This window comes from Mytilus edulis, chromosome 8 (assembly GCF_963676685.1).
Source record: "Mytilus edulis chromosome 8, xbMytEdul2.2, whole genome shotgun sequence".
Taxonomy (NCBI): Eukaryota; Metazoa; Mollusca; class Bivalvia; order Mytilida; family Mytilidae; genus Mytilus; species Mytilus edulis.
The window spans coordinates 67,090,771-67,118,638 of NC_092351.1; the positions used below are offsets into that span (position 1 = coordinate 67,090,771).

The 27,868-nt window shown below is 31.9% G+C and overlaps 1 protein-coding gene across 2 annotated transcripts in view; it reads right to left on the reverse strand.

Moving 5' to 3' along the window:
• The window catches only part of LOC139486115 (serine/threonine-protein phosphatase with EF-hands 1-like), a 41,475-nt gene that overhangs the window by 10,260 nt on the left and 3,347 nt on the right, over nt 1–27,868 (reverse strand). The window contains exons 2-12 of one of the 2 annotated variants that reach the window (XM_071270825.1): nt 27,408–27,532; nt 23,913–24,001; nt 20,249–20,376; nt 19,205–19,310; nt 10,607–10,761; nt 3,899–4,060; nt 2,234–2,400; nt 1,967–2,003; nt 1,081–1,230; nt 500–580; nt 38–223 (exon numbers count right to left, since the gene is read on the reverse strand). In XM_071270825.1, the coding sequence (XP_071126926.1) occupies nt 38–223; nt 500–580; nt 1,081–1,230; nt 1,967–2,003; nt 2,234–2,400; nt 3,899–4,060; nt 10,607–10,761; nt 19,205–19,310; nt 20,249–20,376; nt 23,913–23,970 (1,230 nt within the window). In that variant the 5' untranslated portion in view covers nt 23,971–24,001; nt 27,408–27,532. Of the gene's footprint in view, nt 1–37; nt 224–499; nt 581–1,080; nt 1,231–1,966; nt 2,004–2,233; nt 2,401–3,898; nt 4,061–10,606; nt 10,762–18,490; nt 18,552–19,204; nt 19,311–20,248; nt 20,377–23,912; nt 24,002–27,407; nt 27,533–27,868 lie in introns of those variants that run through there. The other variant, XM_071270827.1, reaches the window with a different exon arrangement.

Sequence of the window (27,868 nt, forward strand, 5' to 3'; positions counted from 1 at the left end):
AATCTTTCCAAAAACCAATAAAAACACTGGTGATTACCTTTTGATTATGACAGAACTCGTATCCATCAGATTTACATTCATGTGACCTGATTATACCTTGCAGCTGATGTTTGGATAGGAATGCCTCGGTCACATTACATCCAAAGTAAACCCCTCCTCCTCTAAACGAGTTAGGGGTACAGCCCACCTGTGTACGAGGATCACTCCACATGATATCTAACATCTGAAAAATATACAAATCACATGACTTCATTGTGTATCTGAATTTATGATTATGATAAATGGTGTGATGTTCATCTGCTATCAGGCATTTTAATTGTGACTATTTTGGAATATTATCTGTGACTGTTGTCCAGCAATATCTTGACAACTGAACCATTCAATTTATATAAAAATCACTTTCGTTTTATGTCCTAATACATTAATGTCTATATTTTGAGAGATGCTGTAATATCATTTAATTATTTTCAGATATACTATATAAAATGTTCGACTTTACCGTTTTCCATTCCATGATTTCATTTTCTGTTAACTTGGTTATGTCTCCATCCTCTCTAGGTGGATGTAGTATTGACAGGAACTGAAAACATAGACATATTGTACAAGAACAATTACACACTTATCAGGTGTACCTTAAATGTGTTCTAAGCAATCAGGATGACCTCTTTAAAATTTCAAAGTCAATTAAAGGTTTTTAAGATAAGGTCAAAAGTTTGTCAAAGTCTTAACAGAGAGATACAGGCATTTTTTTAAATCAGTAACAAATCCTATAAACTGTACTCAAAACACTTAATACTAAAAATCATACGGGTTCCATATTAGGTAGATGCCACATGTGGAGCGGAATAGGCTTACTATTTTGGAGCAAATGAGACCACCTGCAGATTTTGGTGTGGTTTATGTTGCTCAGTCTTTGGTTTTCTATTTTGTGTTTTTTGTACTATTACTTGTCTTTTTCTTTTTAAGCCATGGAGTCAGTTTATTTTTAACTTTATATGATTTTGAATGTCCTTCTGGTATATTTCACCTCTCTTATTACACTTTGTTATGCATTGTTATACTTCATACTCTTGTTCTTACCTTATGTCTATCAATCTTTGCAATATCGCTGAGACTGGTTGTATCCGATATCCCACCATGCACCACCAACAACTTCCTGTCAATTAATGTTGCTATTGGTAACCAACTGAACACATCTTCAAAGAGCCTTAACACCATAGTAGCATGTGCCTGTAGCAGATCAATGATTAAAATGTACTTTTATAGTACATCAGGTAAAGTTACATTTATATAAGTTGTAAGTTTTGCATTTTCAATAGAGAATTAAATCTTGGCTTTAATATTTTTATAACTTATTCTATGCACCAAATATAAATTATTTATAATTTATGAATGAGTTATTACTATGGTTGACCTGGAGTTGATGTAAATGGTGTCAATGAACAATAGGTTCTTACTGAAACATAAAATAATCAGCATTGTAAAAGTTGTCTATTAAAACCAATCATACCGAGGAACCCAAAGAATCATCCAAAAGAATAAAGTGGAGAAAGACAAGATTATCAAGCAGTAAATACCTTTATAGCATTCTATATCTATTTTTTTAAATTCAACCAGAACAATTGATATTTATAGATTATCGTTGATTATCTCAACGAGATTGATTTTCTCGCTTGAATCTATATGGTGAAAGCGAGAAAAGCAATCGAGTTGAGATGACCAATGATAATCTGTTTATCGCTATTTTACCCATGACGATGTTGTCAATTTTATAAGCAACTCCATGTGCCTCTAGCGATAATTTTAAATCTCTTGTTCTGAAAGTTCAAAGGAAAAATGCACAAAATACAAAATAGCGATACAAAACACAAAATAGCGATAAAAATAGTTTACATCTTATTGAAGATGTGTACTTTAAGTTTATTAAGGTTCAAGTTAATGAAAGTATGATCTAATTTATACATACTGGATATTTTCTGTTGATTTCCTTCACAAAACCATACCTACAATATACAAAATGTATCAAAAACTTATTTCTTATTATACTCACATCCTAAGTATTATGGGTAATTTTATTGTTTACAAAAAGGAATATTAAAAATTAAATGTTAGTATATTAGTTATCATCTCCCTTCAGTAAACTAGATTTTTCACTATTTTCTGAAAAATTTATGACTTGATTATTTTTTTTGTAAGGTGGTTAGTTTGGAAATTCCTGATGATAATTTCATACCTGATGTTCATTATATGATCTTCATGGTTTCCTCTATTAATATACATCTCATTTGGATATAATAGAAAACTGGCAAATAAAATAATAACTATTTCTACAGAGTTGCTTCCCCTGTCTACAAAATCTCCATTGAAGATGTAGGGATTGTCCACTGAAGGAAGACCATTCTGTAACAAATAAAACTAAAATTATTGTTGTTTTCTCAATCCACAAATTCTTTAAGGAAGGTGTTAATTAACTCCCTGTTGTACCTGTATAAATCATTTTCTAAATAGTGACAATTAGGAGATAACTGTATTGCATTTTAAGCTCTGACGGCATCAATTGGGGATTTGATGGTCGCAAATTAGATTTACTGGCGACGCGTTAGCGGAGACAGTAAACAGGTATTTGCGACCATCAAATCCCTAATTGATGCTGTCGGAGCTTAAAATGCAATTTTGTTATCTCCATTCTAATGAAACTGACAGAAAACAACTTTAAAGCATGTATTTAAAATCTGTGATATGCCGCTTGCGTGTACGCCCCATAGCATCAATTGTCAATTGATGCCATGTAAATAAGTGACGTTATCCAATCAAAATGAACGTTACAAACGTTGTTGCATTAGAATGAATTGTATGTTGCCTACTGGGTTGTCTCCAATTATTTGTTAGTCATTAAAATAAGAAATGAAAGCAAAATGAACTAGAACTTTGAGTTAACTATAAAACCAGGTTTAATCCACAATATGACTGATGTTTTCCATTTGTTAGATTTGTGTGAGCTTTTGATTTTGCCATGTTATAATCAGTTTTGTGAATTTACCTTGGAATTTTCAATATTTTTCTTATTTCACTTTTATACAAAAGATCTGCAAATTGATTATCTCCCTTCACATATATTGAATCTGGATTATGTTCAGTGTTCTACAACTTTGTAATGTTTCCTTAATAAAAATGTAGTTGAGCAAATTTAAACTACTTTTTTAATTTCATGTTTATTTTTTGGTTTATTATCATATATTGTAATTTATTTAAGGTGTTAAAGACTGTCTTTAAGGATGTACTTAGGTCAGGTTTAGAAATTGTGTCAGAAGTTCAGATTCCTTGATTCATTCAATACAGGGTAAAATATTATGCCCCATAACACCTCTTTTTCTATTCATATAATCCCGCTATATGACATAAAAAGTCATTTACCAAAATTTAAGCAGATTCTTCATTTTTTTCTTTCAATTTGAGACCCAAATAATACCAATGCAAATATAAGGGAAAAGTTCAAGTCAGCCTTTTCCCGCCATTTCTTAAAACTCAAATATCTCGAAAAGGAGCTCCATAACCTATAACTTTTTTTAGCTTATTTTTTCCTTTACTAATACTCTTTCGACTTAAAGTATCAATGTTAAATTCTTGATTTTTTTAATTTCACTTAAGAACATCCTTTACTTGCAGTTAGGTGTAAACATCTTCTTTAATTTGAAGGACACATTATGACTTTGAGATAAATATCAGCAATAAAAGCACTCAATTATATACCATAGCTTTTTTTTCCATTAATAGGTTTAATTTATAGGCAATACCAAGTTCTCGCTAACTATTTTATATTTTGAAATTTTAATGACATTTTATCTGAAATGTTTAGTAAAGACGACAAAGACAATTATCAACAACTCAAATTCTTTACCTTGTGGAATATCATAAAGAGATCATTAAGTTTGCCATGTAAATCTCCACAAACAGTTATTTTATGTGAGATTGAAGTTGTAGCTTGATTTATATTTCCAAGTTTCTTTAACTCCTCCCGAGTTTCTAATAGTAACTCTAGCAGATATTTCACATGTAATCTCTAAAAAAGGAAATAGAACTATAAGTAGTAACCTGCAAAAAAAAAATTATATTGAAAAATGACAAATAATGTTAGGATGCATCTTAAATACACGAAAAGAATGGGTATTTTAAAATTTGTGTACTTTATAGCTTCAATTCCTGGATTTTCTCATTTTCATCAAATGCAGAATATCCATACATCCTTGAGGACTAAGGAGGAGTAAGAATACCACAGTTTAAAGCTAGTACATCTTATTTATTTTTGAAAAATCTATATCAAAACAAAGCTGTGACATGATTAGGTCGAGGGTTTCTTATCATCGAGTTGCAAGTTGCGAGTTAAGAAAGTGGAGTTGCGAGTTAAGCAAGTCGAGTTTCGAGTTACAAAAGTCGAGTTGCGAGTTACGAAAGTCGAGTTGCGAGTTACGAAAGTCGAGTTGCGAGTTACGAAAGTTGAGTTGCGAGTTACGAAAGTCGAGTTGCTAGTTGCGAAAGTCGAGTTGCGAGTTACAAAAGTCGAGTTGCGAGTTACATAAGTCGAGTTGCGAGTTACAAAAGTCAAGTTGCGAGTTAGGAAAGTCGAGTTGCGAGTTACAAAAGTCGAGTTGCGAGTTAAGAAAGTCGAGTTGCGAGTTAAGAAAGTCGAGTTGCGAGTTACAAAAGTCGAGATGCGAGTTACAAAAGTCGAGTTGCGAGTTAAGAAAGTCGAGTTGCGAGTTAAAAAAATATTGTTTACACCGAATTTTCAGGTTTGATTCACATTTGATAAACAAAACATGCATGCACCTGAACTTAGTTATTCCCGTGATTGTGGGATTTGAAACAGTTTATGTGATACTTATTTATTAGAGTCTAATATAAGTTAAGTTCTGGAAGCATTTAAAACAAATAATGTATCCTTAATGGACGAGATCGATCTTATTTAATTCAATGCGTTTACACTACAACAAAAAAAGAACCGATCTGACCATAAATTACCTTTCGTAAACAAATAATCCTAAAAATAGAATAGTAAAGGAAATTATGCATCTCGTGCAAACTATAACACATTGCAAAATCATTGAGAAAATAGTTTGCTCATTGGAATTTCGTATGGACTTATTAATCATTATTTTGGATCGTACATCACAAGTCATTAAACAAAGATATGTGTGTAAACTATATATCTATCGCTAAATAACGAACGGCCAATGCGTTTGAAGATGAGGATTTGCAGCAAACAAATAGAACTTATTGATTTAGAAGATAATAAAAAAAATAGCCGAATCTATGTTTACTTTTCGTATTCCATCCATCATTTTTAAACACGCCGAACATGCGCAGATTTATTTTCATATCTGAATATATATTAACATTCACCTGACAAAAGCGATCGATCTAAACATTTAAACCTTGAAAAAAGATCGATTCAAATAAGATTAATCTTTTTAAAACTACATCGATATATATATAGACTTTTTAAATCCGATTGAAGATCGATATTTTCCGTTTTCATTATTACATCCTTCGTTTTGAAAAACGTGTGTTTTTGCCGCCAAACATATGTAGTAATTTCCATGCAATCGTGACAGATATGTATAATAAAAGTGAATTATGTGCGAAAATAGATAATGTGCTTACTTCTAATTTGTATTCCCAAATTGAAGTAAACGAAGGGGATATTTTGAATCCCAACCTTTTTAAGATTTTTATAAAAGAATTTAACCGGATGCATTAAATGAAACCCTATAGATGCTGTTGATATAAATGACCGCAAAATTGAGTGCCTCATGTATGCAGAGGATCTTGTTATTTTTTGTCTAGTTCCAAGGCAAGTCTTTCAAACACGAGTGTTTAGAGGTCACTCTATCTAAAACCAAGGTTAATATGTTTAACAAACCTGGAAAAATTTTAAAAGAATATTTGTATTGCGAAAAAGATATAATAGAATGTGTTTACAATTATAAGTATCTAGGTTTAAAATGTATATTGACTTTTTAAGAATGGAAAGGGAGAGCTATACAAAAAATCACTATAAGCAATATTCAAATTGCGAACTTCATCATCTTACAATCCAAGTAATTTTACTCTATAACATATATAATATAGTGCAGGCGATTTGGTGTCAGGATATCACAGTAGCATGGGTTCGAATCCCAGCGGGGGAAGAACCAAAAATTTGCGAAAGCAAATTTACAGATCTAACATTGTTGGGTTGATGTTTAATTTAATTAAGTTTAAAATAACTTATAATTGACAATATCAAACATGTGAACACGTCTATATAACTCAAGTTTAAACCTAAGTGACTCAGTTTAATAAGTTACCCAATACTTTTAGAAGCGGATTTAGGAGGGGCGGGGCCAGGGGCCCCCTTTTTGGGAAAAAAAAGTGTTTGCTTATATAGGGAATCACTGAAGCGTGACTGGAGCGGTCCCCCTCTTAGGTCAGTCAGTGGGCCCCCACTTATGAAAATTTCTGGATCTGCCACTGACTTTAAAAAATACGTATGAAATCACGATGTAGCAATAATCATTTTATACTTTCCAATTAAATCTTACCTGTAAATGGCGCAAATATAGTTTTTACAATAGTATCTTTGACAGCTACATTTATAAAATAAAGAATAACAAGAGTGCACACGCTGAAATGTCTCGCCTTCTATACTAATCATTGATATTATGTTGATAGTCCCAAGTATAAAGCTAAGCTTTAATACAACTGTCACATAAACTTAACATTAACCAAGATAACTAAACAAAGACCAATGAACCTTGAAAATGAGGTCAAGGTCAGATGAACCATGCCAGGCAGACATGTACAGCTAACAATGCTTCTATACAACATATGTAGTTGACTTATTACTTATAGTTTAAGAAAAATAGACCAAAACACAAAAACTTAACTTTGTGCAATGAACCGTGAAAATGAGGTCACGGTCAAATAAAACTTGCGCGACTGACATAAAGATCATAAAATATTTCCATACACCAAATATAGATGACCTATGGCATATAGTATTAGATAAAAAGACCAAAACTCAAAAACTTAACTTTGACCACTGAACCATGAAAATGAGGTCAAGGTCACATGACATCTGCCCGCTAGATAGGTACACCTCACAATCATTCCATACAACAAATATAGTAGACCTATTGCATATAGTATGAGAAAAACAGACCAAAACACAAAAATTTAACTATAACCACTGAACCATGAAAATGAGGTCAAGGTCAGATGACACCTGCCAGTTGGACATGTACACCTTACAGTCCTTCCATACACCGAATATACTAGCCCTATTGCTTATAGTATCTGAGATATGGACTTGACCACCAAAACTTAACCTTGTTCACTGATCCATGAAATGAGGTCGAGGTCAAGTGAAAACTGTCTGACAGACATGAGGACCTTTCAAGGTACGCACATATCAAATATAGTTATCCTATTACTTATAATAAGAGAGAATTCAACATTACAAAAAATCTGAACTTTTTTTTCAAGTGGTCACTGAACCATGAAAATGAGGTCAAGGACATTGGACATGTGACTGACGGAAACTTTGTAACATGAGGCATCTATATACAAAGTATGAAGCATCCAGGTCTTCCACCTTCTAAAATATAAAGCTTTTAAGAAGTTAGCTAACACCGCCGCCGCCGTAGCCGCCGCCGCCGTAGCCGGATCACTATCCCTATGTGGAGCTTTCTGCAACAAAAGTTGCAGGCTCGACAAAAATGGGGAATGAGTCAAAAAGACAGCAACCAAATCAAAATATACAATTCAACCAAAGGTCATTAGGTCTACAAATTAACACAGCGAAAAATCACACACCTAGAGGGAGCCCTGAGCAGGCCCGAAACACAATATAGATAGATAAAGAATGTAGACGCCATTCTATGCTGCTAAATATAAAGATGAACCAAAATTAAAATGTATACAAGAGCAACAAAGGCTAAAGGTTCCTGAAATTGAAGACCTGCCAACTTTGAAAATCTCCATGGGGAATTTAGCGCGCGACAAGTTTTTTAAGGGTTACAATTTTAGGGACTTTTCTGTGAGCATTGTTTTTTACTCCTAAAATAGTATAAATTCTCTTCTTTTTTCTTTTGGTATACTAATGATGAGCTTGTAGGCCTTGGTTACTTTTATTTGCATGATTCTTGTACTATTAAATTATAAAATTGACAAAATAACTGAGAAATAGAGAAAATGTCATTAAAAATAAAGGATTCAAAGTAGAGACCCCCCCTTTCCCCCTCCAAAGACCTTCTCATCTATGAACCTTGACTCAAAACACCTAAAACTACATGTCCTAAAGTAAGAAGGATGAAGACAAATTTTGATTTAGTCTTACTCATGGTCTTTATATCAGTATCAATGAGAAAATTGATCAAATTTGAGTTATCTTTCTTTGTATTCAGAGGTGCTCTTACCTGCGGAGGCTAATACAGTAACACAGTAAAAGTGTATACAAAATGGCGCCGATTTTAGATCAACAGACACACGATGTCTGGTTTCAAAATTTAAACAAATTTCAAGATAAACGATGTTTTCTTGAGAGTTCTTTACAGTTCTCATCTTTCAATTAATTATGATTTTGCTGTAGAACTACGGCAAATGTTGCAAATTGTGCTTGTATGATAAATTGATTAAAATTGAAAGGCTGTTTGACCAAATTTATCCAAATTAATTTTGAGGATTGTTACGACCCATTAGGTAATCTGATTACATACAACAACTAATTATGACACCTGTTGTGACTGTTGATTAGCGTAGGGTCATAAACTTGTCACAATATGTCCCCAGGTAAAATGATTGATTTTTTAAAATTGATCAGAAAAACTTCAAAATCGGTAAACAATAATTTTTAGGGTATATTTGTTGAAAATCGGGATTTTGACTAATTTTACAATCCCGATATCGGGATTCGGGTTGAGGGGTAAAAATCGGGATGATACCGCGAAAATCGGGATAGTTGGCAGGTCTGAAATTGGTCAGACACAAAAAAGCGGCGTGTTTAAACTGGTTTTATTCACGCCCATCGTATCCCCTTCATTTCTAGCCAATGCATAAGACATATATAATTTTAACATCCTCAATTTTGAGTGTCACTGACAAACAATAAATTTTGCGGTCCCTAACGAATATTGCCCGGCTCCGCAGCTGCCCCAAAAAGCCCACTTTAAACGAAATCTGCAGAAGGGGTGTTTTACATATATGAAATATAGTTTAGTTGCTATGTCCCTTTACGTTTAATACGACGGTGCTATGTATGAAATTTAAAAATAATTTAAATGCAAGCCATCTGCTGTATGTCAAAAGGCTATCTGCTTCATCAGAAAAAACTAAACGTAGTGATTATCTAGTCCATTTTATTTTTACAAGAGACTCAGATAGAGTCCAAACCACAAAAATAATCAACAACACTATATACAATTCTATAAGAAATCATCATTCCGAAATGTTATCAGTTACACCAAAAAATTGAAATATTTCAGTTTCCACATTTTTACGCAACTCGACTTTCGTAACTCGCAACTCGACTTTCGTAACTCGCAACTCGACTTTCGTAACTCGCAACTCGACTTTCGTAACTCGCAACTCGACTTTCTTAACTTGCAACTCGATTTTCTTAACTCGCAACTCGATACTCGACAACAAGTGAAGTGAGATGTATATACAAAACAGTAAACCAAAAACAAACAGGATATGCATCAACAAACCACAACAACTGACTTGTGAGAGGCACATACAGACTGTGGCAGGGTTAAACATATATGTTTGCTGGTTCAGTCAGTGGTTGTTGAAATGTGAAAATAGAAAATGTTCTGACCTAATCGAGATTCACTTGTTGCGAGTTTTCTATTTTCACATTTCAACAACCACTGACTGAACCAGCAAACATATATGTTTAACCCTGCCACAGTCTGTATGTGCCTCTCACAAGTCAGTTGTTGTGGTTTGTTGATGCATATCCTGTTTGTTTTTGGTTTACTGTTTTGTATATACATCTCACCAGAGCTAGTCATTTGAATTGGTTTGTTTTGTTGATTCTTGGCCTTTTATAACTTACATTGTGATATGGGGTTTGCTCATTGTTGAAAGCCAATGGTTACTTATAGTTGTTAACTTCTTTTCTTCATTTGGTTTCTGGGGGATAGTTATCTTATAGGCAATCATATATCAAATCTTCTTATGTTGGTTAACATTTGTATTTTCTGGGCCTTTTAAATCTTACATTATGAGCCAAAATAAAGCTCATTTATAAAGGGTGTATGGTGACCTAAAGTTATTAACTTCTACATCATTAGGTTTCTGGGGGATAGTTGTCTTATTGACAATCATATATCAAATCTTCTTATTTCTATTCTATCAAGGAGCTCCTATCCTCATCTTCCCATTCATTTTTACCTTTTTAACTCGTACTATGATAACACAATTTCTTGTGTCAAAATTTATCAAGCAATCATTAATCATCTACCGGTAGTTAACTTATAATTCATTTTTGTGTCCTTCACCTTTACAAATGGCTTCAGAACTCTAATATGCCAATCTGATTCCAAACAATTCTTTCACTGTATACCTTTTTAGATTTGATTGCTTGGATCAAGCTCTGTAGCTGAGAGTATGTCATAGGAAATGTAATGTGGGGACCAGAATACATTGGCTCAACAGTGATAGCATCTGGATTTGACAGACGGTAGATGTTGGCATCTTCTGCTTCCAAAGTAAGGGAATCTGTAATCATAAAATATAAAATGTTACTTTTTTTTAGTATGGTTGTTTTCAGAGGTGTATTGAAAAAGCCGATTATACATTAAACAATTGGAAAAAAGGTTCTGCAGAACACAAGTGTCTCACCTACAATTGCTGCTCAAAGTCGGTGTAAAGTTTGATGTTGACTGCCAAATCTAAGCCAGTTTATAAGTGTTGTATACAAAAATTGAAAAGTACCATTTTTTTTCTTAATGATGCCAATTCTTGATCATGCTTAAGCTTCACAACAAGTGCATAAAACTTAAAATCTTGTGCTGTTGGTTTGTTGCCTCATACATGTCATACAGTTCACATGTTCTTTTACTCAAGTATAGCATTAACTTTGAATAGGAAACTCCAACTTGCAATGCTGCGTTTTTAGTTTCAACATCTAAAAAAGCTTTTCAATACATACATGAAGAGGCAACATAAATGAAAGCTAACAAATTGGTTATTATAAAGATGTGTTGACATTTGTTATATGACACTGACAAACATTAAGGTGATAATTCTAATTTATATTTCCACTATAATTAATTAACAGTCTAGGATGAAGTGATAATTTCAAAGGGGGTAACTGATAAAAGATGATAATCATTTACTAATTAAATGTCCTTGAAGGCATCAATACCAAGAGATTTTCATTAATTTCATTAGGATCAAAGATTGATTTTCAAATACCATATTGATTGAAGACCAACCTTTTCTAAAATTTGACCTTGAGGATATAATAAATGGCATTATAGAATCAATTAAGTTGTTTTATTTCAAATCATTGGAGAATAAACACATTTGCTTAAGGTGTATCATTCCCAAATTGGATTTTCATAATGCAATTGCAGTAAATATTTTGAAAAATGCTGTTTGCACCGAAAATATGTCCTTTTGCAACACAAGCAATATTGAGCCAATAAAACATATCCACCTCTTGTTTTTGGAATATCTTCACTTGTTTTTAGAATACCTTGTACCATTTGCACCAAAATTTTGGTATATCTTTATAAATGATATTGTAAAAAATTTTGAGGGAAATGATTCAAGTCCCCTTAAACTTATAAATAGTAAGGTAGGATGCCTTCTTTTTGCGGATGATCTTTTAATCCTGTCAGAATCAAAAGAGGGTCTACAAAACAGTTTAAATAACGTTAAATTATATTGTAACAAATGGCAACTCTCTTTGAATACAAACAAAACTAAATCCATGATTTTTAGTCAGTCAAAACATAAAAGTGAAACATCACATATTTACTATGAGAATAAAGCCATAGAGAGTGTAACAGAATATTCATTTTTGGGAATGTTGATAAAATGTAATGGAAATTTATCACAAAGTACTTTAGAGCTGACAAAAAAAGCAAAAAAAGTATTTTTTGCAATAAAATCATATACTAAATCATTGAATAATCTACCTATAAAAGTAGCAAATAATCTTTTTGATTCTTTAGTAAAACCAATTATGACCTATAATTCAGAAGTAACATATTTGGATACATATATTTCTTTTCATCGAGCCAAAAGCAGAGCCTTAACTTCAGGAAAAGAAATTAATCAACTTGATTTTATAGACAAAACCCCCATAGAAAATATGCATCTTAAATTTTGTAAATCTACTCTAGGGATAAGAAAAAATGCATCCAATTTAGGAGCAAGAGTTGAATTAGGAAGATTGCCTATAGAATGTTTTATTAAAACACAAACCCTTTTATATTTAGCTAGACTATATAATAATAATATTAATCCATTGTTAAAGGAAGCTTTTTCTCTAGCACAGTCTCTAGATTTGACAGGAACTTACTCATGGTATACATATGCTAAAAATATTGTCAAAGAGACTAACGTTGACCTTAATATTCTTTCTACTTGTAAGGACATAAAAGATGTAAATAAAATAAAAAACGATATAAAGTTAAAAATGAAAAATAGATATGAAGATTTAATTCAAAATAAATTTCAAAACATCGATGATAAAAGTAAATTTTTTCTCTATAAAAAACTTAAAAAAGATTACAAACTAGAATATTATCTAAATACATCTAATTTTCAGATAAGGAGATTAATCACTAAATTTAGAATAAGTGATCACTCCCTCTTGATTGAAAAGGGGAGATATTTTAAAATCCCAAGAGAGGAACGTCTTTGCCATAAATGTAAAATACTAGAGGATGAGAAACATTTTTTACTATATTGTGAGTATAATAAAACTCTAAGAAATGAATTTTTTCATCACATATGTACAGAAAATAATAACTTTAATAATTTAAATGAAGAAGAAAAAATTCATTATTTACTAAATCCATCATCGCCTTTACAAACAAATAAGTTAGGATCCTTCTTGAAAAAGTCATTAGAACTGAGGGCAGGGGACTCTTAACAACTTGTTTGTTGTTATACATTTTAATGCTGTTGATATTTTGTATGTTTAATATGTATGTATATATGTTTATTGTGTTTATTGTAATAATATATGTTGGTCACAAACTGTAAAGTTTACATGACAATAAAATATTTGATTTGATTGATTTGATTTGGTATAAAATTGCACCAATCAGTGGTGAATCCAGAAATTTTCATAAGTGGGGCAGACTGCCTAAGAGGGGGCCCCCTCCGGTCATGCTTCAGTGATTCCCTATATAATCAACTAGAAAAGGAGGGGCTTGGCTCCCTGAGCCCCACTCTTAATACGCCTCTGCCAATTCCTATATAAAAAATTTAATATCAATTTTAAAATATATAATTGAAAGCTGTTTTAATAAATTTACAAGAGATCTTCTATCATTAACAAATTATCTACAGGATAAAAAAAACTATTTGATATAACTTTAGAAGAAGTGTCTGATTTAGTACAGGCACATTGTTATGTGGCAGAGTAAAGTTTATTGAAAGTCAACTGACTCAACTCTCTATTTTGTGTTGTTTTTAATATTTTTGTGGTTACACTACAATTCAACTTGTTTGCCACAGATCAACAGTCAGTAAATTTCAATAACCATGATGCTTATATTGCTTTGTCACTGTCCATCATCATCAATTATGTCTTCATCAAAATCAGTGTCACAGAATAGAAGTTCCTATATAATGTAAGTTTCAAATAGAAACAATATTCTTGAATATCATTTCCATTAGAATAAATATAACAGTTCATAACAAATAAATGGTAGAAAATGTTTGTTCCAATACTGAAGCATTATGATCTGATCATTCCCATTCATTGAAGCAAAGAAAACTTTTCCTTGTACAATGAGTTTTGCCAAACTATTGGCAAACAGGAAGGAAGTGGTTGCATGGCAGATGTTAACTTGCTTACTCACTACAACTCAACTTTCAACATCATGAAGCTGCACACCAAATCTAAAATTATTCTTTCGATAGAAGTCAAGAAAACTTTTTTCCTTTTACAACTTGTCTTTGGGGAAATTTATTTCAAACTACTGACAAAGTTGGACAGGTTTGCTGCACAACAGAGGTAAAAATTGCTTACTGGCTACAACTCAACATTATCAAGCTGAAAACCCAATATAAAATAATTTCCTCATTAAAAGCTAAGAACAAGAATGTGTCCATAGTACACAGATGCCCCATTCGCACTATCATTTTCTATGTTAAGCGGACCGTGAAATTGGGGTAAAAACTCTAATTTGGCATTAAAATTAGAAAGATCATATCATAGGGAACTTACTAAGTTTCAAGTTGATTGGACTTCAACTTCATCAAAAGCTACCTTGACCAAAAACTTTTAACCAAGAACTTTAACCTGAAATTTGCACTATCCTTTTTTCTGTGTTCAATAGACCGTGAAATCGGGATCAAAACTCTAATTTGGCATTAAATTTAGGAAGATCATATCATAGGGAATATGTGTACTAAAATTTAAATTGATTGGACTTCAACTTCATCAAAAACTACCTTGACCAAAAACTTTAACCTGAAGTGAGACGAACGGACGGATGAACAGACAGACGGACGAACGCACAGACCAGAAAACATAATGCCCCTCTACTGTCGTAGGTGGGGCATAAAAATTGGACAAAAGATTCCCTTCAACAATGGATGTTGTAAAACTTTAAAATATATGCAACCAGGAAGAGGCTGCACTGTAGGTGTAAAAGTTGCTTTACCCATTAAAACTCAACATTACGAAGATGCAGACTAAATATAAAATCCTTCTCTTTCTTAGAAGTCAGGACGAAAGTTTTCTACTCTTAAGTCTTTCTGACGAACATAGTTGATTTGTTACTAGAGACCTTAACTTTCGCCTTTGGCAACATAGGTAAACATTATCAGTTGAGATACATGTATCCTATTCTTGCAATTCACATCTCTGTCCATTACACTTAACAATACATTTACATGATAGCACATTGAAACACATCAAGTCTCAAACTACATGACAGCACATTCAATATAATTTTGGTAATGGAAAATGTTTGGAGTAAATAGATAGTTTGTGTCTTTTAATGATTTCTATCATGAAATGTCAAGTGACTATTTGTGTAATGGCTGACTTTTATTTGAACTAAAATTATTATATTGGAATTTCCTGCCTTTAGGTATATTAGCAGCAATTCCAACAGATTGTTGATTTTTTTACAAAGTTAGAAAAACAGAATTTAAAGTGAAAAGTAGTCTTGGTAATAAATCACTGAGAGATTCATTAATTTGTTCATCATATCTATTGCAATACAAATCAATAAAATGAACCCAATTTTGTAAAGATTTATTTTTGTAACTTGAGTTCTAATAATGCCCTTCTTTTCTTTTTATACTTTCATTAAGGTCTCAAAGTTAGTTTTTTTTGTAGTTGTTTGGTTTCATTTTGCTTTTATTAGGTTTCATTTTGCTTTTGTTTGGTTTCATTTTGAATGGCAAAACAAGTTTTCTTAACTAGAAACCAATTATTTCAAAACATAAGTGCATATTCTAGGATACAAAAATAAAAGATACAAAATGGTAAAGCTATTTACAGATAGTTATATTGATTTATAGTTAAAGTAATTATAGTCTCATTATTTCTAAAAATAGTACAATGATGGACATAGTATCCTGAAGCTGATTCTTTGTTTTTCTATGGCATGAATATATATTCTTTTAAGCACTGAAGATTACTTTGGATTCATTAATTTTCATTGGGTAATAATTTTCATGGATTTTGAAGTTACAGCTGAACCATGAAATTAAATGTTCAACGATTGATGAATTTTCTATAGGCTTATATTTATATGTATACTTCATCAAAACCATGAAATTAAATATCCATGAACATGCTAGTTTTCAGTAATCCACGAAAAATAATGAATCCACAGTATTTGTTCCCATACAAGATTTCACCATTTCAACATGGAATTAAATATAGCCAAAATCTGATAGGATCTGTGTCAGAATATTTCACATGCTGAATATTAAAGCAGTATATTGGAAGAAAGAAAGGAGGATTGTTCCAGAATTGTTTAAGTCCTCAGGTAATACACTGGAGATGTCCATAACAATTATGATGAATGAAATTTGACACAAACATCTTGACATTACAATGATACTGCAAGCAGCTGTATATTTCAACAACCATTTATATAATTTGATGACAACTTGGGTATAAAAACATATAAATGACAGACCAAGCATGAAAAGGACCTTTTATTCAGAAATTATGACTTCTAAAAAGCATTGAATCCTATTGTACTATTAAATCAAGACATAACTTCTGGTGTTTGAATGTTTGTCATATACATCTTTCAGTAAAAATGCAGAATTATCATCTATACAACAACATTTCTAAAGAATGTGACATTGACAAAACTTTCTTGAATATTTTTGCTTTGATTAAATCACAAGTGTCTGGGTGAAAAGTGCTCTAACATTTTCTGACAATAAGATTACACTTTCCTAGTAACAGCTATTGAAGTAAGGAAAAGTTTATTAACTTGGTAAGATTGTAGATGTCATTCAAAGTCGTGTGGTCATTTGGTTTTCAATTAAAGACCTTGTAGTCTGTCTGGACAAATAATCAAATAAGAGTCCATATGTGACCAGAGGGAAATCAGAACACAATATCTGTTTATCATTACTGAGGGTAAATAACATTCAAAAAAGTTAAAGCAAAGATTATGTATTTATCAACCAATATGTCTGCAAGTGGCAAGTTTTATATAGGTTGTTGCAAAAGAGTTTGAAAAAAATGTCGTTGTTGAGTTCCAAATAAAATAAACTTACCGTAAACCAACTAATTTTCGCGAGCGATTTATTTTCGCGAGTAGAAAAATAACGCGAATATAAATCGTCGAGAATATGTCAATCTTTGATCTTTCCTTAATAAACTGCATCAAGTAAATCAGATAATCGCGAAATTAAATAGCCGTGAAGTGGTCAAGAAAGGGTAAACGCGAAATAAAGTATCCGCGAAAATAAGTTGGTTGACAGTAATTGAAACATCATGACTCAGGTTTAATAAATTAATTTCAACTGACTTTCACCTGACCAATTCAACTGACTTTCACCTGACCAATTCAACTGCTGCCAAAAAAAACAGCTAGGATTTTAATGTTGTCATTTTATTATTAAATATATTATTCATTTTTTTTTTGGCTTAAAAAAAATGTCCTTAAAGAGGTGTCTTGATAATTGATATTGCTTATTCTGCTTGCTAATTATTTACTTCTAGAAATGTATTAATAAAATGAACATCAGTGACAGCTTATATTTGTGGAAATAAACAAATTACAAACCCTAAAAGGACATCATGCACCTTAATGGAAATTATGTGTTACAACAAGAAATGAGAAAACTATAGTTAATGGCTTTTGCACAAAACTACATTAAGAAAATAATTGCTTTAAACTGCTAGGACAATGCAAGTAATTTTTCAGTAATTAGCTTTTTGTCAGAATCATCAACAAAGATCAGTCTTTAGTTATCACCTTCACACAGTTTTTATTAAGGTTACAAAACAAACATTTGAAAGTTGTGTATTATAAAAGTTAAAGAAGATGTAGTATGATTACAAATGAAACAACTCTCAGAAACCAAATGACATAGAAGTAAGAAACTATAGGTCTCACCACACAAACTATAGGTCTCACCACACTAATTATAGGTCTCACCACACAAACTATAGGTCTCACCACACTAACTATAGGTCTCACCACACAAACTATAGGTCTCACCACACTAACTATAGGTCTCACCAAACAAACTATAGGTCTCACCACACTAACTATAGGTCTCACCACACAAACTATAGGTCTCACCACACTAACTATAGGTCTCACCACACAAACTATAGGTCTCACCACACAAACTATAGGTCTCACCATACAAAGTATAGGTCTCACCACACAAACTATAGGTCTCACCACACAAACTATAGGTCTCACCACACAAACTATAGGTCTCACCACACAGAGTGCAATAAAAGGCCCAAAATTACTTTTGTGAAACAATTTAAACCAGTCAAAATGTATTGTATTTATTGTACTGATTTACAGATTATAAAATTCAAGGATTTTGAATTATACTGAGAGGTCTTTTTGACATAGATAAAGCTCTCAGTGTTTTAGAACTTACCAATACTGACAGGTCTTTTTCACACAGATAAAGCACTTACCCATACTGACCTACACAGATAAAGCACTTACCCAATATGACCGACACAGATAAAGCACCTACCCGTACTGACAGGTCTCTTTGACACAGATAAAGCTCTGAGTATTCTAGAACTTACCCATACTGACAGGTCTCTTTGACACAGATAAAGCTCTGAGTATTCTAGAACTTACCCATACTGACAGGTCTTTTAAACACAGATAAAGCTCTGAGTATTCTAGAACTTACCCATACTGACAGGTCTTTTAGACACAGATAAAGCTCGGAGAATTCTAGAACTTACCCATACTGACAGGTCTTTTAGACACAGATAAAGCTCTGAGTATTCTAGAACTTACCCATACTGACAGGTTTCTTTGACACATATAAAGCCCTGAGTATTCTAGAACTTACCCATACTGACAGGTCTCTTTTACACAGATAAAGCTCTGAGTATTCTAGAACTTACCCATACGGACAGGTCTCTTTGACACAGATAAAGATCTGAGTGTTTTAGAACTTACCCATACTGACAGGTCTTTTAGACACAGATAAAGCTTTGAGTATTCTAGAACTTACCCATACTGACAAGTCTTTTTCACACAGATAAAGCTCTCGGTGTTTTAGAACTTACCCATATTGACAGGTCTTTTAGACGCAAATAAAGCTCTGAGTATTTTAGAACTTACCCATACTGACAGGTCTCTTTGACACAGATAAAGCTCTGAGTATTCTAGAACTTACCCATACTGACAGGTCTCTTTGACACAGATAAAGCTCTGAGTGTTTTAGAATTTACCCATACTGACAGGTCTTTTAGACATAGATAAAGCTTGAGTATTCTAGAACTTACCCATACTGACAGGTCTCTTTGACACAGATAAAGCTCTGAGTATTTTTGGCTGACCACATTTGTCTGGTTCCATTTGTTGGAGCATATCATTAAAGAAGTTGTATAGCTACAAAACAACATGATGTACAGTTATTCTGCTGAAACAAAATACCACTTTACAAATTATGTCGTTCAGATACATGACTCAATAATTGTTACCTTTATCCATATCTATAATAAATAGTTCATGCATATTACAGCTAATTTCCTAATGCATGTAAAGCAAGACTTTGGTTAGCTTGCATGCTTTGTTTGTGTATAGTACAATTGTAATTAGAATAATGTCCAATCAAATTTAAATACATGCATACTATATACAGGTTGAAATATGCCTATATATATTGTTGGAGGATGTCAATTACAAAGCTTGAATTAACATTTATACAGAGCAAGCAAGCCTACAAAAGATTTACTCTACAAGCATTAGGAAATTAGCTGTAAGGACCATTTGAAAAACAACAACCAGTTATCTATATTTGAAAAAAATGGCATAACTTTAAAGAAAAAAAATCATGATTGTGATTTACTATTGGCTAGACATGGAACAAAATGTGGGGTTTATTATGCAAAAAATTGCTGAGGAATTGCCTTCAAAAAGAGTTCTTATAAATATGAATTAAAAGAGTTGAGAGGGTGTTAATTCAATAGGCAAAAACCTAAGGCACTACCCACTCACCTTAAATATGAAGGGCATGTTGATTTTTTTTTAAATAATTTGTTTGATTCTAAATTTCTATATTAAAAGAAAAATATTGTTTCAGAATAGAAGTGAAGAAAAAAATAGTCTCCATTCAAACAAGGAAAACATCAATAAATTCAACATTGAGCTTCAAAAGAAATTTCTTCTGTATTTTATTGAAACAAAATAGTTTGCCCTTGATTTAAGTATAAAAAAAACTTTTTGAAACTCCTTCCAAAAAAATACCCATGTCATGCCACCCACAAAAGATGAATGATTGGTTTTGACTAAACACATACAATTGTAATTGTATAAAAATGTCTTACTTTTAACTGGTCCTGTTCCCCAGCGTACTCTATAGACTGGAATATTTCCCAGGTACATCTCCTTCTGGCCTCTAACCTGGCCATATAACGACGATACCATTTCTGTATCAATAATGCTGACCTGATCACTGCAAAAATATAAATAAGATAAATGTGTTACATTAAAAGCAAAAAATATTTTGAAACATTTTCGAACAATAATGGATACTATTTAAAAAAATTTTTTTATATAGATTAGACCGTTGGTTTTCCCATTTGAATGGTTTTAAACCATTTATTTTGGGGCCCTTAATAGCTTGTTGTTCGTTGTGAGCAAAGGCTCCATGTTGAAGGCCGTACATTGACCTATAATGGTTTACTTTTATAAATTGTTATTTGGATGGAGAATTGTCTCATTGGCACTCATACCACATCTTCCCATATCAATGAAAATTATGTTCCCAAGACATAGATAATGTATTATAAACCTTTAAAAAATCAACTTTTAATGTTTCAATCAGTGTTAAAATATATTGAACAGAGTGAAAAAATATTATTGAAATTGAAAAAATACAACATCACATGCAGTTTGGTGAGTAAATAAATGTATTTTCATCTACTTGGAAGATTTTTTTTCTTCAAGTAAATTCATCAATGACCAAACTTCAGGCAACAATCAGGCATAAAACTGTACAGGTGTGTATAGAGTGGCAACTACATCACAACAAACAAACTCTAACAGACAGCAATCAAACAATGAAGAATGATATATTTGTTCTTCTGTATAACATCTCAAAAATAAATGTCTAAACAAAACTAAAGAGCCTGTGTCGCTCACCTTGGTCTATGTGAATATTAAACAATGGATTCATGACAAAATTGTGTTTTGGTGATGGTGATGTGTTTGTACATCTTACTTTACTGAACATTCTTGCTGCTTACAATTCTTATAATAATGAACTTGGCCCAGTAGTTTCAGTGGAAAATGTTAGTTAAAATTTACAATTTTTTGAAAATTGTTAAAAATTGACTATAAAGGACAATAACTCCTTAGGGGTCAATTGACCAGTTCCGTCATGTTGACTTATTTGTAAATCTAACTTTGCTGAACATTATTGGTGTTTACAGTTTATCTCTATCTATAATAATATTCAAGATAATAACCAAAAACAGCAAAATTTCCTTAAAATTACCAATGCAGGGGCAACAACCCAACAACGGGTTGTCCGATTCATCAGAAAATTTCAGGGCAGATAGATCTTGACATGATAAACAATTTAACTCCATGTCAGATTTGCTCTAAATGCTTTGGTTTTTGAGTTATGAGCCAAAAACTGCATTTTACCCCATTGTTCTATTTTTAGCAGTGGCGGCCATCTTGGTTTGATGGCCAGGTCACCGGACACATTTTTTAAACTAAATACCCCAAAGATGATTGTGGCCAAGTTTGGATTAATTTGGCCCAGTAGTTTCAGAGGAGAAGATTTTTGTAAAAGATTACTAAGATTCACGAAAAATGGTTTAAAATTGACTATAAAGGGCAATAACGCCTAAAGGGGTCAACTGACCATTTCGGTCTTGTTGACTTATTTGTAGATCTTACTTTGCTGAACATTATTGCTGTTAACAGTTAATCTCTATCTATAATAATATTCAAGATAATAACCAAAAACAGCAAAATTTCCTTAAAATTACCAATTCAGGGGCAGCAACCCAACAACGGGTTGTCCGATTCATCTGAAAATTTCAGGGCAGATAGAGTTTGACCTGATAAAAAATTTTACCCTGTCAGATTTGCTCTAAATGCTTTTGTTTTTGAGTTATAATCCAAAAACTGCATTTTACCCCTATGTTCAACCATCTTGGTTGGTTGGCTGGGTCGATCCACACATTTTTTAAAACTAGATACCCCAATGATGATTGTGGCAAAGTTTGGTTTAATTTGGCCCAGTATTTTCAGAGGAGAAGATTTTTGTAAAAGTTAACGACGATGGACGCAAAGTGATGGGAAAAGCTCACTTGGCCCTGTGGGCCAGGTGAGCTAAAAAGTGCCTAGTAACATCTGTCAAACATAAATGTAACTAAAATATTTAAAATATGGTGGTCAGGTGATATATGATACTGATTCAACTCCTGTATAAAATCACCAAAATAGTGCTATCATACTTTACCTATCTCTGTATTTCTATCAACTACCAAGATAGTAAACTTTTAAAGACAAACAATATTGATTATGATGATAAATATTTTTTTTCTCCAAATAGCTCTTAAATTTAAACACAAAACAGTTATTCAATGACATAATATCATAAGCATAAAACCCAGCTAGACACAGACAATGGATGATATCAGAACAGTCTACTTGACAGAAAACCAGCAGGAATAGACACAGACAATGGATGATACCAGAACAGTCTACTTGACAGAAAACCAGGAATAATTGCATGTATAGTAATGCAAAAAGTGTTTTAGAGGGACAAGAATCGTCAGCTTTGTGTAACCTGAGATGAAGGAGTTTCTACTGAATAAACTAGAAGGGAATTTAAAAGTAAACTAATCATTTAGAAACTGTTTTATTTCTAAAGTTCTACACTGTCTACAATGTTATACTGACATGAACTAATTTGAATTGCAGTTTATGGTAATTAGCAATGAAAGAAGTTTTATTGAGCAAGCCAACATACCCCATGCAGCCATGTCCCTCATAATTAACATATGAAAAATTACCCTATTGAAATAATGACCCCTCATTAAAGATTTTCTTTATTATGGATCTAATATGATATTTTGATGAGTGGAAACTTTGACACTTTCCAGTGGAACTGAGAAGAAATGAAGACACTATCATGACAACAAGAATTAATATAAGATATCTATATTTTTAGTCCCCCTCCTAAAAAAAGGTTCACCATTTTTAGATTTTTCTGAGTTTCCAAAATAAAAGATTTTGGTGAGTTGAAACCTTTATTGAAATATAAAGAAGATCTGACAAAATTGTAGGTGCTATCATGGTGACAACAAAAGTATGATAGACAGACCAATTGATGAACAGAACATTTTGAGATCAAATCAAGGGACATTACTCTGTAACAATTCAAGGGACATTACTCTGTAACAAATCAAGAGATGTTACTCTGTCACAAATCAAGAGACATTACTATGTCACAATTCAAGAGACATTACTCTGTCACAAATCAAGAGACATTACTCTGTCACAAATCAAGAGACATTACTCTGTCACTAATCAAGAGACATTACTCTGTCACAAATCAAGAGACATTACTCTGTCACAATTCAAGAGACATTATTCTGTCACAAATCACGAGATATTACTCTGTCACAAATCAAGAGACATTACTCTGTCACAAATCAAGAGACATTACTCTGTCACAAATCAAGAGACATTACTCTGTCAAAAATCAAGAGACATTACTCTGTCACAAATCAAGAGACATTACTCTGTCACAAATCAAGGGACATTACTCTGTAACAATTCAAGGGACATTACTCTGTAACAAATCAAGAGACATTACTCTGTCACAATTCACGAGACATTACTCTGTCACAAATCAAGAGACATTACTCTGTCACAAATCAAGAGACATTACTCTGTAATGGTAACTAATACAAGATTTATATTTAAATTTGGTCTTCATTTGATCTTAGATATTTTTACATGTCTTACCTCTGTCTGATTTAGTATCTTCAACTACTTTGACATATTTAGCAGAGTTACAGCCCATGTTCAGGGAAGTAAAGCCATGATATCTCAATCTGAAAATGCAAAAATTGAAAAAATGTCTTACTCAATCAGCTTAATATTGACCTGCTTTACTGGAACTCGAGGAAAAAACAAGAGGCTCAAAGGAAAATATATTGCTCAGCTGACATTTTAACATAAAATTGATACAATGCAACAAGAATATTTGTGTTGTATGGAGACTATATGGACCAACATTTTGTATTGCTGATACTTTTAGCTGGTCAAAGGTTTAGTATGTCAATTTTTAAGGTGATTTGCAGGTATGAAGAATAAAATACTAGAAAACAAATAATGAGAAGATTTTTTATGTTGAATTCATTTTATTTAGATTTTTATAATTCATATAATATTTAGATTTTTATAATTCATATAATATTTCGACTGATATCTTTTATATGTTGCATCATTTTATTCAGATTTTTTAAACTGAATTATCTTAATATTCAGATGTTTTATATTTTCAATCATTTAAAAGTAGGAGAACAAATCAGGAGAATTGATGATAATTTAAATTATATGTTACATTGTAAACACTAATCTTATAGCTTTTAATATTTTTTTGTGATTTTATCCTAATTGGTTTATGTTTGACATATCAAAGAGGGTGGTAAAGGGGGGTGCTTGCACGAAAAAAACGTGAAATAAGACATAATTTCACTTTGAACGTGAAATAATTTCTGTAATGAACGTTGCACGAAAAAAATAAATACTTTTATTTGAACCTTTTGTGACCTTTTTGTATATATTAACTCTTTGTTTTACTTGATATTCCCGATTTAGTATACACATTTATGATATAATTGGTTTACATCTTTTAAAAAAGTATTTCTTGACGATCCCTGCCAAGTGTTTGAATTTTATTTGAAAAATACCGAGCACGCAAAATAAGACTTTGAAAATCACGATGCATGTAAAATTAAATAAGCAGAACACGTTGAACGAGGCACCCGTCTTGCACGACTGAACGTCAAATAAAAAAGTAAAAACACGTTGAACGTGAAATTAAAAACGACGATCATGTTGCACGAAAATAACCCTTTACCACCCTCATCAAAGCGACATAATTCAACCAGAAAATTCTCTCTGCTTGGCTTTTACTGAAACTGCAATGAAAAAGTTACGTAATTTATTAGTTTTCCTGTATCTCATTTTGCTGTTGTTCACTTATCATACCTGATCTATATCCTAGACCATATAAGTGATAGTTATTTTTCATGCAAAGTGGACATTTAGTTTTATCACAAACTGTTGAGAGCGCAAGTGGAACATGAAAGTAAATTCACCTGAAGTTTTTTTCACCAGGAAAATGTTGATTTAATACCCTTACAATTTTTAGCTCACTAGTGGCCCATAGATTTACAAATTGGTCAAACATAGCTGAAATTTTCAGTCCACTCCGTTTTAGAATTACTCAATTTCAAGACAATTTTTACCCATTTTAATTTATAACCCGTTTTTCAAAAACTATTATAGATAGACATACTCTTAAAACTGCAAAATGATTAGCAAGATAAGATCTTAAAATAAGTTAAATTACATAAATGGTAAGTTGTCCCCTTATTGTAGTTCTGACTCATTAATGACTATTTTTACCATTTTTATTCTGCTTGTACCTATTATCTTGAAAACTTTAAATAATAGATAGACAGACACTTTAAAAAGCAACACAAAATCTACAAATAAGTAAAATTTTACTAAAATCAATAGTAGACTCTTTATTGGAGTGATTACCAATAAATGACATTTTTTAAATCTTTGTTCTGTTTAGGGCAAACATTTGTTCTGTTTTGGGCAAAAACTAAGGAAGACAGCAAAAATAATACATTAAAAAAAAAAGATTGTTGTCATGAATTCTATTCTAGTCCACAATGTAAGAGAGTGTCTATTGTTGAAATGTTCATGGCCTAGTTGAGCAACACAAGCTTAGACTTTAGAGCCTCTAATTTTTCATAGTTAAAGAGTTAAAGATGAGTTTATATTGAAAAGATACATTGAAGGTTTACTATCGATTACTTAAGTCAGCTTTTGTTTCTATATGCATGGCAGTTTCAATTGTGATAGCAAATAAAAATACTTCTCTGAATATAATACTATCATAACTCATATCAATTCCAACATGTTGGATGTTAAAATAAGAATGATAATGATAATATATTCATGACAAATATTTTTGCGCCTGTCCCAAGTCTGAGGACCCTCTGACCTTTGATAGTCTTGTATTATTTTTATTTTTAGTTTCTTGTGTACAATTTGGAGTTTAGTATGGTGTTCAGTATCACTGAACTAGTATATATATTTGTTTAGGGGCCAGCTGAAGGACGCCTCCGGTGCGGAAATTTCTCGCTGCATTGAAGACCTGTTGGTGACCTTCTGTTGTTGTCTTCTCTATGGTCGGGTTATTGTCTCTTTGAAACATTCCCCATTTCCATTCTCAATTTTATTGCCAAAATCTAACCTGAATAATCCAGTCGTTATATTATGATCACTACGATAATTCAATTATCCTTCTGGAAAGTAGTGGATACAGGCCGCTGAATTATTCGAGTTAGCCAATATCAGGGGTTTTTTTTCAGACTTTTGGTATTTCAAAAACTACAAGTAACTGATGAAAGATTTCCTCTTTAATAATAGAAAAAGAATAGATAAGTGCTGACCAAGTCAACATAAACATTATTTTTTTTTGTATTTGAATTTAGTGCTTTCATGCTTAACCTACAACATTCTATACATATCAAGGACTATATCCCCTGTACAGAAAATAAAATTGTTTAATAAGGAACTTGACTTCCATATTATCATGAGTTGTACAACAAACTAAAATTTGAAAAGAATTTGTGGAAAGATTTACTAGTTATTGCAAGGAATCAACACTTTCCTCCCACTCACTGTAAACATTTCTAATCAAATTTAACTTGATGCAAAACAACTCTTTAAAGAAATAAAAGGACTAATTAACTGGGATTTTCAACTAACTGACTATATTGACATTTTTCAATGCAGTTTTGTTCTGATGCAAAAACCTTTATATTATGCAATGCTATTGAATTTAATTAACTAAACCAAGAATTATTTAAGCTGTAATAAACAATTTTTAATTACTGTCTTACCTACAGAATCCATCAGATGATAGACCTTTTATATAATTTACAAATCTGAATTTAGGTCTTACCTACAGAATCCATCAGATGATAGACCTTTTATATAATTTACAAATCTGAATTTAGGTCTTACCTTGAGAATCCATCAGATGATAGACCTTTTATATAATTTACAAATCTGAATTTAGGTCTTACCTTGAGAATACACCAGACGATGGACCTTTTATACAATTTTCCAATCTGAATTTAGGTCTTACCTTGAGAATACATCAGATGATAGACCTTTTATACAATTTTCCAATCTGAATTTAGGTCTTACCTTGAGAATCCATCAGATGATGGACCTTTTACATATTTTCCAAATAATGTATATGTTACATTACAGCAAGAAATAACTCTCTTTTTATATTATCTGCTGATTTTGGTACTCAAACTGTGTTTGTCCTGAAATAATATTTCTGCTGTTATATATACTGGTTTGCTTAGTTGTAAATTGCCTATAATCAGTTTTGTCTTAGTAAGACGTCATCAGTAGATATGTGCCATATACATTTAATAACTATATCACCAACCTGTATATATATATAGGTAATATAAATTTTCAATTAAATTATAGAAATTATAGAATGTCAATTCACATAGGGGATTAATTAATTTCGCTCTTTAATCTGATAATGTCAGAATATCAATGGACAAGTTCTAGATGAAGGTCCAATCAAGGACAATAAAAATAAGTAGTTAGCTTCAAAAGATGCAATGTCATTTTCATTTAGAATGTTT